Genomic DNA, 15910 nt, shown 5'->3' on the forward strand with positions numbered 1-15910 from the left:
TTCACCATACTTAGTTTGTACTTCTGTCAGGAAATTTGCACATTTTGCTTCTTATTATAGTTATTGCAAATTAGTCTGCCTTTCAGAGTGGAGAACATATACTCAGTTATATTTTTTCCCCTTCCTTCACAGTCTCAGTTCTAATCAACAACAAAGCTATTTACTGTTAAATTTGTTGAACAGAAAAATGTTTTAAAAGGATTATTGACAGTTAATATTGGGGGTTATAATCTGCCATAGTCTTCTTATAAAATAATGAATTATCAATTATAAAGATTATATGTTCATCACTATTTTAGTGTATAGATTTAGTGTTTTAGTATACAGATAACCAGATGTATTCATCATCTTTGAATTGTTCTCAGTATGTTGGCTTCAGGTTTATTTAACTTTTGAAAAAGAGCTTGGAGTTTGTTTTTGTTTTTTTCTGAAACTGTGATGAAATGAAGACCCACATAGGAGGTCATCAAGGAAGGAAATTATAATCTGATCTGAAGGAAGTAAACTCATATCAGAAGGTAAATTATAAGTTAGACTTTCCAGTTATTTAATAATGAAAATTTGCAGGGTACAGATAGCAGCTGAGAGTACAGAGAGGGTTGCAACATTGTCACCACTAAATATGGTTGTGCTGGAGGAAGCTTTCAACAGTTATTTTATGCAAATTAAAATATGGCAGTTTGTGAAAGAGTTTCATAGGCCACACTGTTGAAAGTATATTAAATCAATTTTATTCTTGGCAAAGGAGGCAGTGGTGGAATTGAGAGGAACATTTTAGACTTTACCAATTTGACTTTACATTGCTGGGTAATCAAATCCACAGAGTAAATGCTATCAATTTTCCCCTGACACAAGGATTTTTTTTTTTTTGAGTGTCAGCGTTTTATTTCCTTTTGTAATGTTTGAAAACTGACTTAATAAATACATGCTTAAAAAAGAAAATTTAGCCCTCAACAGAGGGGAAGTTGATGGTTATAGGAATTGATGGGAACAGAAGAATCATGTGAAAATTTGACAGTAGCTTTTTCTGGCATCCGGAGGTCAAGACCATGGCACTTGTCAGGCTCCCTACCTCTTAAAAATCTTTCAGACATCCACCCACATTCACTGACTTAGCCCATTGTGTGGGCCAAGTACACACTCCAGTCTAACTCATTTGATGAAGAAAGCCAAAGTCAGATGCAGGGTAGGCTAGAATCAAATATTAGGAAAAACAGAGAAGACTTAGGGTAAGCTAAAGTGAAGAACAGAAGAAATACAACTCAAGGCAGATTTCTTCCAAAGAGCTGAGTCCAAGGTTTTATGCTAGATGTAAGCTAGCAGGGGTTGATGAGAAAAAGGCAAAGGAAAATAGAAAATTATGTCCAGGTCATCTAGAACGAATTTCAGAACCTTTCTTTTTTTCTGAGCCCCTTCTGAAGACCCTCAGCCCCACCTCTGTGAACTCAGTCACTGATGATGATGGCTCGTCTCTGACTCCTTTTCAAGGAATCTAACATTACTGTAGTGACTATAGAATTACACTAGCTGAGATTCCTCCTGTTTCGTTTGTCCTGGAATGCATCCCTTTGCCTTTTAAATTATGAAATATGACAATTTTAAAGCTTGTTTGAATTTGTGAAAATTTATGGATCTTAAGACTTTTGTATCAGGATAGATGAAGTTATGCTGCAGGACTAAACAACACTCAAATCTCCCCGTTTTAAAATAGCCCAGGAGTATCTCACTTATACTACAGGTTTATCTTGGGTTACCCAAGAGATTTGCTCCATGCCATCCACCCTCACTCAAGGATATAAGCTAATAGTGCAGTTGCCATTTGGAGTATCCTTGTGGCAGGGAGAAGAAGTTGTCAGCATGCATTCGCTCTTGAAGACTCCTTGCATTACTTCTGTTGCCGTTTCATGGGCCAGAGCAAGCCACATGGCCACACCTCATTTCAAGTGGATGTGAAAGTGCAGTCTTACAAGTGCCTGGAATGAGGACAACCCAAATGATATGGACAGCGGGAATGATGACCACAAATTTATGACAGATCTCTCTGTGTGATTTGAAGATTCTATCTAGCTATTTATTATTGACTGTTCAGCTGCTTGAGGTTAACACTGGTGAGAAAAAATAAAAAGAATGAAGTTTTTATGGTCCAAATTTTAGTTCTTAAAACTGAGTTTAGATGTTATCATAAGTGTAAGAAATGCTTCTTTTTACCAGAAGAATATTCAAGAAGATGTTTTTATTAAATTAGAATGTTTTTCATTAATGGTAGGTATACTGATTATAGAGTTGATGATTCAGTCACATTAGGAGACAAGCCATCTAGACTGTTAAAGCTTTTAATGTTATTTAAATATATTTAAATCATGTATTCAATATATAAATACATGCTCATAAAAATTAAATAACAGAGGAAGTACATATCATATAAAAATATAGACCATCCCTTCTCCATACTGTCCCCCAACTTTCTCTTGCCCAGAATTTACTACTGTTAATACTTACTTGTCCATTTTCCTAGACTCCTTCTTGTGCTTTTATGCAACACAGAGATGAACACGTAAGCAACTTGCTTTGGTTAAGTTAAAAGTACATTTTGGAGATAAGTATATATATCCACTCCTAAATTGCTGAACTAATTTATTTGCTTACCAACTTTACGTGAGAATGCCAGTTTCTCTTTTCTTTCACCAACAGTGTGTATTATATTTTTATACCAATCCAGTTTAGAAAAATGGCATCTCATTATTGTTTTAATGTTCATTTTCCTGATGTTTGTAAGACTGAGCACCGTTTTTATGCTTATTGGCCATTATCATTTTTTTTCTCTGTGGATAGTGTGCTTAAATTCTTTGCCTATTGGATTTAAAATTTTTTTCTTATTGACTTGTAGGAACACTTTAAATATTATTGAAGTTGCAAATATACCTTTCCTCTTGTTATTTATATTGAGAATATGCCCTCCCCACACCTCAGCTTTATTTTGTCTTCTAATTCATATACACAGACATACATGCACACACATACACATAATACACACACATGCACACACACACACATGCTCATCTGAGTGTCAAGATTCAGCAGGTAGCTGAGTACATTTCAAAACCCAAGTCAGGATCCTTGTTCACTTGTCAATGAATACAGGTTTTGATTGCTAGAGTCATTCTTCCTGTAATTGTTTGAGGGCGAAGAGGGGATTTCCAGCTGGCAATTGTATGTAGAGTTTCTAGACCTCTTAGAAGTTGTACAAAGCCTTGTTCCTATTTTACAGGTTCTGAATCTTTGGGACGATCATCCATGCAGAAATTATACTTATTTTAGAAAGACTCTAGACAGGTTAAATATTGTATGATGTGTGTGTGTTTGATTATGTCTTAATTTTCCATCTAAACACCAATGCCCATTCTTTATTGCTACCTCCCTCTGACCTGGGAGTTATTTCAGAGTTTTATTGAGAGAGGATTTTGGTGAGCCTTTGTATTTCCTTCTTAGGGTTTATAGGTTCCTCATGAATGTAGAGTATTCTGTGGTATGGCTCTATAAATTTTTCTACACCTTCCTTTTCTTTCTTTTAACTTAGCAATATATAAAATGTCATGGAAATCTTTCAGTATCATACCCTTGGATCTGTCATGTTTCTCATGATTTCTGGATTGAGCAGTCACTTTGCTCCTATCTGTTTTATATGTTAAAAATTTTTTCCACTGTTCTCATCTGGGGGTAGCACCATTTCTAGTGGCTCCATATTGCTTTCAATTTTATTTCAGGTTTATATTTTTTTCTGTTATTCAAGTAGGTTATGGGGTACATTCAGGTTGCTTCCAATTTTCTGCAGAAGGAATTCAGGGCAGGGGTTGGGTAGGATAAAGAGTATGAAGTTATTTTCCTTTTTGCAACAGAATTAAATCTGACTGAGTTTAAAAAGAGAGCTAGTCAAAGACTCTATTGGTAGAACATTCCAGTAGTTATATCTAGTAGCTATATAGCCCTGACAAAGGTGCTGATATATGTATGTGTGTGTGTGTGTGTGTATATATAAAATACTAATACATATGGGAAGAATGGAGCATCACAAATGAATGAGGACAGTAAGGATTAGTCAAAAAATGATGCTTGGCAAATTGACTACTGATAAATAAATATAATTGTACTGCCACATCATAATATGTATATATCTATATATAATATATATACACACATATCATAGCACATGTGTATAATATATAACAGATTTTACATACAGATTGTATACATATATGAATAAATTAATGGTACATTTAAGGCATCAATATAAAAAATTAAATCAGAAGAGAGTAGTATGAATTAGAGGGAAAAAATGTGAAGGAAAATTATGAGTTTATTTGACTACATACAAATTTAAAATATCTTTATATCAGGAAACACTATGAATTAAAATTAGTGAATAAACTGAGAATATAATTTGTAACAATGTCAGACTTAATTCAATGTCCTATATAAAGAACTTTTAAAAATAGGTAAGACATTGTGTTTAATACTAGTAATCACATAAACCAAAATTAAAACTTCTAAAATTGCTTCTAAAATTGAAGAAGATTGAGAAGAATCTGTGTTTAGAGGAGTGTGATAAAATGAACTTTCAGGTAATGCTGACGGTAATATAAATTGATTCAATATTTCCAGAAAGAAGTTTGGTTGTTTGATGTGTGAAAGTGTGTGTGTGTTTGATTGTAGGAATCTTGCTGGCATATGTAATAAAAAGCAATGTGACCAATATTTCTCTACAAGAAACATCATCCTGGGATCATTTAAAATGATGAAAATATTGTGAAAAGCAATTTGCAACAATGCAGGATAACTTTGTGCTTAAATAGTGCTGCAGAGGCTATTATTGAACAGCAGTTGAATGGACTATTATGCCTTCATTAAACGCATTCTAAGAATTTTTCAGATCATTGGAAAAAACTCATAATGTACTCTTAAACATAGAGGCAAAATATTTACATATAGAAAAAATAAAATACTCCGAAGTATATTTTCTCAGTTTTCCGCAGTGAGCATTAGTTATTTTAATAATCTGGGGAGACAAACCATTTAAAACCTTCTTATAAATTTAGAAGGGGTAGTGAAGAGACAGCACATAGAAGGCATTCAGTTGACCTTTACTGAAATGATTTGATTTAAAATGAAATAAGAATCTTCTCATAGTAGAAAAATCAAATCTTTGAGCCAGGAGGCCCTTTGCAGGTCACTTGGTCCAGTCATCTGCAGTAAACCAGTCCTTAAATTTAGCCAATTTATAGCAGTATATTCATTATCTATAACCATCTCTGGAGCCATGCCAATGTGTTACTTTCTGCAACAGTTCTTGCTTAACATTGCTTGCAGGCGTTTCCCTCTGTTTGAATTTCCTTCCTGTCTGTCCCAAAGGGTACCCTTAAAATTCTTTAAGTTTCTTTAAGGGCATCCTTCAAAAAGAAAATGCTAGGGTACAAGTAATTTAAATATTAAACCACCCAAAATTTGCAAATAATTGGAAAGAAAATCTGAAGTTCTTTGAGTATTGCCTGTAGAGTTACTGCTGTTTGATGTTCATGGGGTTGGTTCCATAATATGCTGCCTTTAGCAAGTTGCTGTCAGATGAGTTTCCTCACACATAAAATGGGGTTTACAATAGTACCTACCTCATAGGGTAGGTTTTTTTGAAGTTGAAGTGCAGTTGATGTACAATATTGTGTTATTTTTCAGCTGTACAACATAGTGATCTGACAAATACATTATGAAATGATCATCGTGATAAGTCTAGTAACTGGCTCCATACAAAATTACTGTAGTATTATTGACTATATTACATCCTTATGTAGTATACTACATCCCTGTGACTTATTTATTTTATAACTGGAAGTTTGTGTCTCTTAATTCCCCTTCACATATTTTGCCCAAACCCCTATCCACCTCCCCTCTGGCAACTACCGATTTGTTCCCTGTATCTGTATGTCTGTTTCTCTTTTGTTTTGTTTGTTAATTTGTTTTGTTTTTTATATTCCATATATAAGTGAGGATATATGGTATTTGTCTTTCTTTGATGTATTTCACTTAGCATAATACCCTCTAGGTCCAATGGCACAATTTCATTCTTTTTTATGGTTGAGTAATATTCCAGGTTGTGTGTGTGTGTGTGTGTGTGTGTGTGTGTGTTTGTTTGTGTGTGTATGTATATGTATCTTCTTGATCAACTCAACACATCTATTGATGGACATTTAGGTCGCTTCTGCATCTTGGCTATTGTAAATAACGCTGCAGTGAACATAAGGGTGCATATATCATTTTGAATTAATGTTTTTATTTTCTTCAAGTAAACACCCAGAAATGGAATTGCTGGATTTTATGGTAGTTCTGTTTTTAAGTTTTTGAGGAACCTCCATACTGTTTTCCATAGTGGCTGCACCAATTTACATTCCCACCAACAGTGCACAAGGGTCCCTAGGGTTGTTTTTTGATTAGATGACTTCATACACATGAAATATTGGTCTAGAATAAGGAATCAATAAATATTACTTAGAAACTTTCAGGACAAGTTGGACAAAATGCACTTTTTCCTATTCATCCTGTTAAATATAGCTAAAAACATAGGACATTATATATAAAATACACATAAGAAGACTCTGAAAGGAGGAGAGAAGAAACCAAATCAACTGGGAACTATGGGACATGAGAAATGACGTGGCACTGAGTTCCTTAGGTTTTCTTTCTTGTCTTATATATCCTATACTGAGTGCTGGAGAAGGTGGCAACCTAGAAGCACCAATGGGTGCAGAAAAATGTTCCAGCAAAAACTTCTTTGGACCTTCCCCCCCAAAGATAAAAGGGGTGGCGAGGGACAGCCTGCCAAGACAGGACATTTTTGGCCAGTAACTTCCCTAATACAGTCAAACACTATGGAAGGCTCTGTGGCTCCCATCCCATCTTCACCAGTGAAAAGGTGATGGAGAACCTAGACTTCTACTCTTACCAGGCTGTGACAAGGTGTCCTAAACATCACCACCTCCCCTGGTGGTGTCAGAGAAAGTTATATCAGGAATTGGAACTTTCATTATGGCTAAGATAAAGCGGTAAGAAGGATCTTGCCCCTGGCATTGTCAGTGGAGTCAATGTGGGGAGTCAAAATGAGGTGCCATTCCCCCCTATCAGCCAGGATGATATAATGGAAGCCTAGTGGGATCCTGAACTTTTACCCTAGCTCAGCAGTAATGAGGTACCCCTTACTCTCGTGAGTGTCAGTGGAGGCCTAATGGGGAGCTGGAACTTACACCTGAACCTGATGGTAATGAGTTGTCTCCCTCCCCCACTGACACAGTATCAGAGGAGGCCTGATAAAACAGAAGATTTAAATAGGATCTTTAAATAAGCTCCAGAATCTCCTAATAAAATACTTATAATGTCCAGGATACAAACAAAAATCACTTGTCATACCAAGAACCAGGAAAATATCAACTTGAATGAGAAAAGCAATCAGTAGATGCTAACACTGAGGTGACAGAGACTGGAATTATTGGACAAGGATTTTTAAAGCAGCCATCATAAAAAAATGCTTAAACGAGCAACTACGAACAGATTTGAAACATTTTTTTAAAAGCCTCAATTAAGAAATAGAAAGCCTCAGCGAAGAAATAAAAGATGTAAAGAAAAAACAAATGGAAATTTTAGAACTGAAAAATATAATAATGAAAATAAAAACTCACTGAATTGGTTTGACAGCAGAATGAAAATCACAAAGGAAAGAATCAGTGAACTCGAGAATAGAAAAAATATATATTTATAAATGAATGAATTAATAGGATATTGTGGACTAGGACGCCAGTCAGGATGTCCAGAGACTTGGGTTGCAGGTATGGCTTTCTCCAATTCTTAGCCAAATGTCCTGTGCATTATTCTTTTTAAGGCTTCATTCCCTCAACTTTAAAATAAAATAGTAAAAACTACCCTGGCTACTGTACATGGATCCTAAATCCAAAGTGTCTTGAATGTTTACTAATATTTTCATTCTTCATTTATCAAATATTTATTGGGTGCCTAATATATAGATCCTCAGACTATAAGGAAAATATAGTCTCTGCTGTCAGGTAGATTATAGTAAAATGAGGGAAACATTTAAGTGGACTAATTGTTAATATAATATGATAAGTAGTATTGTAGAGATATGTGCACAGGGCTTTGGAACTACTTGGGAGAGGGCGGTGGTAAAGGAGAAGGACAGCCACAGAAAGAACAGCCACAGAAATTCTTTGAATAATGTGAACTCTAAGAATTGCACATTTTGTAATTCAATATAGCTGGAGCATGGGAAGTTGGATGAGGGGAAATGAAGCTGAGTAGATGAAGGGTCTTTTATATCATCTAAAGATATATACTTTTTATCCTGAGCTTTATGGAAAGGTATTAAATGAGTTTGAGTGCCATTTGATGTGATAACATTTAATTTGAGGAACGACATTCTAGTAGCAAAGGAAGATGACTTGAGAGGATGGGGTAAGAGCTAGGGCAAGGAGATTAATTAAGAGGAAGGAATTGTAACCCAGGTTATCAATGAGAGAACTGAACAATTGCAAAGACAGATGTGACAATACATACAGTTGATAGAATGTGGAGAATGAGGGATCAAATCTAACTTTTGAGTTTCTACACCTTGCAGTGGGTGCGAGGTGGTTCCTTGAAATATGGAAAACAGGAGGAGGAACAGGTTTGCAGTTGAGGTGGGTTGTGAGTTGGAGGTGGGGTGAAAATGATTATCGTTTTGGACATATTATTATTTCCAAGGAGAGATGTCCAGTAGGCTGTCGGCTATAAGGGAATGGAGTTCAGAAGGGGATCAGAGCTGGAGCTAAAGATGGAAGTTGAAACCATAAAAGTATAAAGATCACCCAGGGAATGTACATAGAGTGAGCAAAGGGATGCATATAGAATGTTAGAAATTACTGTCAATTAAAGATTTGGCAAAGGAAGAAGATTTCATGAAAGATATTGTTGGTTCGCAAACTGGCCCCCATTCATGGAGGGCAAGGAGAGCCTAAAGAAAGGGGCAGACCCCTCCAGAATGGTAGGTGGGTTTCAGATTTAATAAGCAAGGAAACTTGCACCTGAGGCATGTCGTGGGTGGCCAGAAGATGAGTAGATCTCTGCACCCACCCACAAGAATCTTGAAAATAATGTCCTTATCTGGGTTCAGACACATATTCAGTCCAGATGAACTCAAAAACACATTGCTTTCTCAAGGCTATGTCCTTGAAACAGCTACTAGTATGGGAATAGTAGGTGGCACTCATGTTTCAAGGACCGGGGGATCCTCTGATTGCCTGGGTCCAGCTGACAGGTCAACCTGCGGTCACATCCTCTCTGTGAACTCCTTCAACAGATATCTAGAAGGAACAAGTGAGAAGTAGGAGAACAATAAGGCAAATGACAAAGTGAGTCCTCCATGAATCTTTGGAATTGAGAGGGCTCCTCGTTTTGTGAAATGTTATGGGCATAATTCAATATTGAGCACAAAGAGTGGTAGAGTAGAAGTGGTAGATAGAGGATAATGACGTCATCAAGAAGTGTTCCAGTAAGTCAGTCTTTCATGTGTCTGAAATGTATTCTTTTTAGAAATAAAAGCGAAAACACAAAAATATGAATAAGTATTTTGTGGGAAAATTCTATAAAGTATCTTTCCTTATTTCTGCCAAAATATTGAGTAAATATTTTTTACTTTTTCTTGGTGCATTAGTTAATTATGGCCACAGTTATGCTGCATATCACCATAAAAATCTCTGAGCCATAAGGTATTTATTCATCCATTAATTTGTAGGTTGTCATGGGATCAACACAACTGGAAAGATTGTTCTAAGACAGGGGTCCTCAACCCCTGGGCCGCGGACCAGTACCGGTCTGCGGCCTGTTAGGAACCGGGCCACACAGCAGGAGGTGAGTGGCGGGCGAGTGAGCGAAGCTTCATCTACCGCTCCACATTGCTTCCCATCACTCACATTACTGCTGAACCATCCCCCCCCACACCCCCACTCCCCCGGGTCCATGGAAAAATTGTCTTCCATGAAACCGGTCCCTGGTGCTGAAAAGGTTGGGGGCCGCTGTTCTAAGACATCTGTCTGGCTGGGTTGGGCTCCTTGCTTCTTTTGGGCTCTGCTCCCATCTGCAAATACTCATTCTTGGCACCAGGCTGAGGAGGAGGCAGCAGTAATACCTGGAGGCTCTTCTCCTGGAGAGGGTGTAGGTGCAGGAGAGCAAGCCCAGTCATGTCAAGCGCTTTCAAGCAAGTGCATGCTGCATGACTGCTTATTAGCCAGAGCTGACATCACATGGATGACCCCAAAGTCAAGGGAAGTATTCTCCACTGATGAAGATGGAGGCAAGAGGAAGAGACAAAATATTTTTAATAGAAGTAGGGGTGAGGAGAAGAGACAATGTTTCTGAGCAAACATCACATCTATTGCACTTGGCAATTCAGAATCATTGTATTAATTACTCATTGTGCTGTACTGTAAGGTCGTCATAGTCACCGTTACTGATGTATACAGGGTCATTTGATGCTGATTAAATGATTCCTTCTCCTACTGCCTTCTGTATCTGTTATTTCTTATTGCTGCCACTATATCTATAGGCATTCTTAATTCTCTGCTTCATTTCACGCAGGGCTCTTTGAGCGAAGACCTGACAGTGATACTCAGCTATTTAACGGGACTTTTTCTTGTTGCTTCAATATTTTCCTCCTGTTATTTTGCATTTTTATAATATTTGCTAGTCTGACATTGGAACAAATGGACCATAACTATACTTGTATTTTTTATCTAATACTCTCCTTCTAAAAAAGTGGCAAATTCCATGCTCAGGAAAATGAGCTATATTTTCTTAAAAATTATCTCCATCTATCTACATAATGTCTTTATTTTCAAAGGAACGCACTCAGCAATGGAGATAAAGAGTGGTGAATTGAAAAGTTTTTTAAAAGCTATTAACGTTTTATGTGCATTTTGATTGTTTATTCAGATTATGAAGCATTTCAAACATGCAGAAAAGAACTTACCTATTCTTTGTGAAATTGGGGGTATTGCATTTAATTGAAACAAACAAATATGTGTGTGTGTGTATATATACGCACACACACACATATATATACATCTTTCAAAGAAGAATTGATTTTTCCAGTAAGTCTGTCTTTTTACAGCAGGTACCCAGACTTCAGTCATGCATCTACTATTTGCCCTCTCAGCTTAATGCATCTGTGCTGCACTTATATACAATTCATTTCATCCATGTAAAGTAGATTATTTTGGTGCTGTATACTCTAGTTTCATCCTAAGCAATAAAATCCACAAAATTGTCACCTTGAAGTGTGAGGTATATTTTCTTCTTGTGCACATGAAAATAAATACGTATTTATTAAAAGTGTCACTTCTGTAGCATCTTAGTTTACAGCCATCATTACCTGACATAACATGCATGGGGAAACACTGTTTTAAGGGCAGCTCTGCCAAACTAGGACTATAGAAACCTAGTTAAGTAACAATATATATTTTGAAAAGTCATTCACTTTTACTTTCCAATTATTTTTCAGGTTTGTGGAAGGGATGCTTAACATTTGTTACAATGCCATCGATCGTCATATTGAAAATGGTAAAGGAGATAAGATTGCTATCATTTATGACAGTCCTGTTACAAATACTAAAGCCACTATTACCTATAAAGAAGTCCTGGAGCAGGTAATATTATCAACTTTCTGTACATGTTATTTGGAAATCATACAGAAATTATTTAAATAGCATACATTCTCGTTGCATAACTTTAATTCTCTTAGTTCATTGACATGTTACTGTACTTTTGGTGTGCACACTGGAAATAGAGGTGGGTTAATTCATTTAAAGTATTTTTATTCCTTAATTATATTTTACAGTACTGGAAGATACTTATTTTAAAGGAAGAGGTTAACAAATCTCTAAGAACATGGTTATATTCTCTCTGGCCTTCGTTTTCCATCCACATTGCCATCACCTTTGCCCAGCTGTTCTCTTCAGCTCTTGTACTATTGAAGTAGTCTCCTAACCTCCTAACTTCCCTACTACCAGGCTCTGCTCCTGTCAGATTGTCACCTAAAGTGACACTAGGATTTTCTTCCTAAGAAACAACATATTTCTCTACCCCACTTAAAAATCTTTTCTTTAAAAATTATCGTTATTCAGAGAGCAAAATCGGGACTTCTGTGATGTACAAGACACTTTGGAGTCTGATCACAGCATCCCTCCAAGCTTCATTTCCCAACATTCTTGGCCATGAACGCAACCCTTTTTCAACCCATATTTCCTGCCACTCCCTCAGGCTTCCTGGCCCTTTAAAGCTCTTTGCACATGCTCATTACTTTCCCTTATTTGCTCTTTTTTTAGTTTTTTCCCATCTGGGTAGTTCTCAGATGGATCATGATATTGACAGATAAGTTATGAGATTTTTTTCTTTTAATATTGGAGTAGAAATGGGATTGCATAAGTAATTATAAAAGTATTGGGGTATTATGAATTGTGGGAGAGTTATTCTAGCTCTGGGGGAGGGCATTTATTTATTTATGACTTGAAGGGAGGTAGAGTGGAGGGCAGGGTTTCTCAGCCTTGACACTATTGACATTTTAGGCCAGATAATTCTTTATTGTGGGGAGCTATTATGTACATTGTAGGATTTTTAGCAGCATTCCTGGTCTCCCCGTTAGATGCACCCCTTCCCCAGCTGTGATAACCAAAAATGTCTACAAACATTGCTGAAATGTCCCTGGAGTGGCAAAATCACCACTAGTTGAGAACTTCTGGTTGAGCAGAGTCTGTCATGCTAGGTTTTGGAGGCCTTTGCTCTTTTATGGAGGCTTTGCGAATCACATTCTCTTACTTTGCCTTTTTTTTTTTTTTTTTTTTTTAAAGCCTCATTTAGAATTTTCAGGCAATTTTTAGAGTATTCAGTCAACTTCCCCTGGCTCTCTGAAATAATATCCTTTTGCATCAGCAATATTTGTGTTTAGTTTTCTAAGAGATTTCAAGAAAGGCAACTGAGACAAAACAATTACTGCCCCAATCCTGAGTTGCTACAAACAGGAGAGAAAAGGTGGTTTTGCACAGGCTGCGTATCAGCCTGGCTGCAGCAACAAATTCTTCCTTCAGCTGATTTGAACATAAGAGGAATTTATGAAAAGTGAAGACTTTAGAACTAGGCTCAGAAAAATGGCACACCCCAAGGGAGAAGGGGCAGCAGTGGAAAGTTAAGAATCCACAAATTGTCTAGTAAGTAGACTTGCTGACCTGACTTCTAGATTGACAGAGTAGGTACATCTAGTTGGCCAAATTTAGGTTACATGCCCAAAGTCCCAGGCAGTTGGGAGGAACTGTCTTGTTGTCTTTTTATTTCTTAGTAGGAATGGGGCCCTGCCTCTCTCTAGAACTCATACTAGGGGATTTCCAATCTAATAAGAAGGGAGTTCAAATACTGGGCAACTGAATACAGAACAGAAGGAAATAATGCTGCAAATATACTGTTGGATATATTTCATTGGTCTGTAAGTGGGAATTGTGTATTTTCAGAATGAAGTGTACAGAGACAGAGCTCACGCTAGGGCTGAGGAGTTAAGGCACTCTGTTACCAAATGACCTTGTTTTTCATCTGAGGCTGTGTTTTATTATGAGATAACAGAAATTTCCTGATAACCTGTTATATTCTGTTTTATTTTAGGTTTGCATTTTCAGCTTTTAGATAAGGTTTACTCTATGTTTAAAAACTTAATCCTATGATTTGGGCATATTGCCACAGTCTCATTTTATTAATACTTAAGACTTAGGTTAATATTAAGATACTGGTTAATCTTAATTGCTATACTGATTAGGAAACTTATTTATACATTATAAATATATTATCTGTATCAGTATATTGAATTTGACACATGACCAAGCCTCAGAGTCAAAGAAAAGACTTTAGAAACATAAAATTGGAAGACTTAAATAATGGTTATTTCTATTCACATTTTCTGTTGTTTTCTTTTTAATCAATAAGTGTATATGATAAGTATACACACACATTTTGCTTAGAAGCCGTTCTGCTAACTCAACTTGATTTTCTAATATTGAGTCTAGACTCTTAGACCCTTTTGAGATTTGTACTGGTTCATTGGTTTCAGTTTAGCCTGACAACAGAATACTTAAAAGGCCTGTTTCTCTCACCTGCTGACAGCTTCTGATTCCGCAGGCTTTTCTTCTCTAAGGTACTAAAGGAAGGACTGTTAGGAAAGACGGAGGCTTTGCTCTCCACTTTGATTACCCGTTCCTGGTTCCCTGTGGCTTTTATTTTATTAAGTAGAGAAGACAGAGCAAGATAGATTTAATAGGTAATGCCCCTGAGAACAAACAAAAAGAAGTGCCTTTGTACTTGTTTTTTTTTTTTAATTAATTTATTTATTTTTGGCTGTGTTGGGTCTTCGTTTCTGTGTGAGGGCTTTCTCTAGTTGCGGCAAGCGGGGACCACTCTTCATCGCGGTGCGCGGGCCTCTCACTATCGCGGCCTCTCTTGTTGCGGAGCACAGGCTCCAGACGCGCAGGCTCAGTAGTTGTGGCTCACGGGCTTAGTTGCTCCGTGGCATGTGGGATCTTCCCAGACCAGGGCTCGAACCCGTGTCCCCTGCATTGGCAGGCAGATTCTTAACCACTGAGCCACCAGGGAAGCCCTGTACTTGTTTTAATCCCCACTGTCTCATTTCTGCTGGGAGTTTCTGCCGAGGTGAAACTTAAGTTAGCATTTATTAACTAGTGAACCAACAAATTTCAGGCTAAAGTGTTTCAGTGACATGCAGAACCTGAAGATTTTACAGAATGATTCAGAAGTAGAGCGTTTCCTAAACTGTCATCTTTTGTGTGGAGCTGATAATTAAAACAACCCTTTACTAAGATATTTGTAGAGAGATTTGGCCTGGTTCAAGATCCCTCGCTCATTCAACACATACTTATTCTGTATGCCAAACCTTGCTAGGAACAAAGGGATACAGGTGAATGAACTCATTCCCTATTTTTTCTAGGAGCTAAAAAACCATGTGAACATAACAGAGGTTGTGTGGCGCAGTGTTGTATTTTGTGGAAACACATGGAACGGCACCCAGCTCAGCCAGGTTAACAGGGCATAGGAAGGCTTTTGCAAGAGTCAGTGTCTAAAATGAGCCCAAATGACCAAAAGTGGGAAGACAAACGGTGGGGAGAGGGAGGGTCCTGGAGACAGAAGGAATGGCACATGCAGAGATCCTGGGAGGAGAGAATCTAGGGCCGCTGCAGTGGCTTTGGAATGAAGCACAGTGCCGGGGGTAGGGAGGTTGGGCTCCAGTGAGCCAGACTCGGAGGACTCTCAGGACCACACTATGGTGAGCTGTGGTGCTTCGTGATCTGGCTCCTGTGACCTACTCCCCAGCCCCACTGAACTGCACTGCACACCCCACCCCGCCCTGCCTCCTGCAGTGAACTCTCCTGGCTTGCTCCATTCCCACCTTAGAGCCTTTGTACTTGCCTATCTTCTGCTTGAGATGGTTTTTCTTCCAGATATCTTATGGTTCCTGGTACCTGGATATTATTTTCTCAGTGAGATCTTCCTTGGCCATGTTAAAAATAAGTGTTCCCATGCACACCACTTCATGCGTCCTTTTTCTGCTTTCTTTTAAAAATTTAACTATTTGTTACTCAGTACCATTCTATATATTTTATTTATCCATCTTCTTTAGTGTTGTTTCCTCTTCTAGAATGTCAGTTCCATGGGGGAAGGGATTTTTTTGTTTTGTTCACGAGATTGTGCCTGGCCCATAGAAAACATTTGTTGAATGATGGAAGAATGAGTGAATGAGCTACCATTTAGAATTTCTAAGTGACTCTAGCTT

General features: G+C 37.5%; 1 protein-coding gene across 2 annotated transcripts in view; it reads left to right on the forward strand.

Moving 5' to 3' along the window:
• ACSS3 (acyl-CoA synthetase short chain family member 3) overlaps positions 1 to 15910 on the forward strand; it is a 143738-nt gene that overhangs the window by 21817 nt on the left and 106011 nt on the right. For both annotated transcript variants that reach the window (XM_059936596.1, XM_059936598.1), the window contains exon 2: positions 11588 to 11732. In XM_059936596.1, the coding sequence (XP_059792579.1) occupies positions 11588 to 11732 (145 nt within the window). The remainder of the gene's footprint in view (positions 1 to 11587; positions 11733 to 15910) is intronic.

This window comes from Balaenoptera ricei, chromosome 10 (assembly GCF_028023285.1).
Source record: "Balaenoptera ricei isolate mBalRic1 chromosome 10, mBalRic1.hap2, whole genome shotgun sequence".
NCBI classification, from domain to species: domain Eukaryota; kingdom Metazoa; phylum Chordata; class Mammalia; order Artiodactyla; family Balaenopteridae; genus Balaenoptera; species Balaenoptera ricei.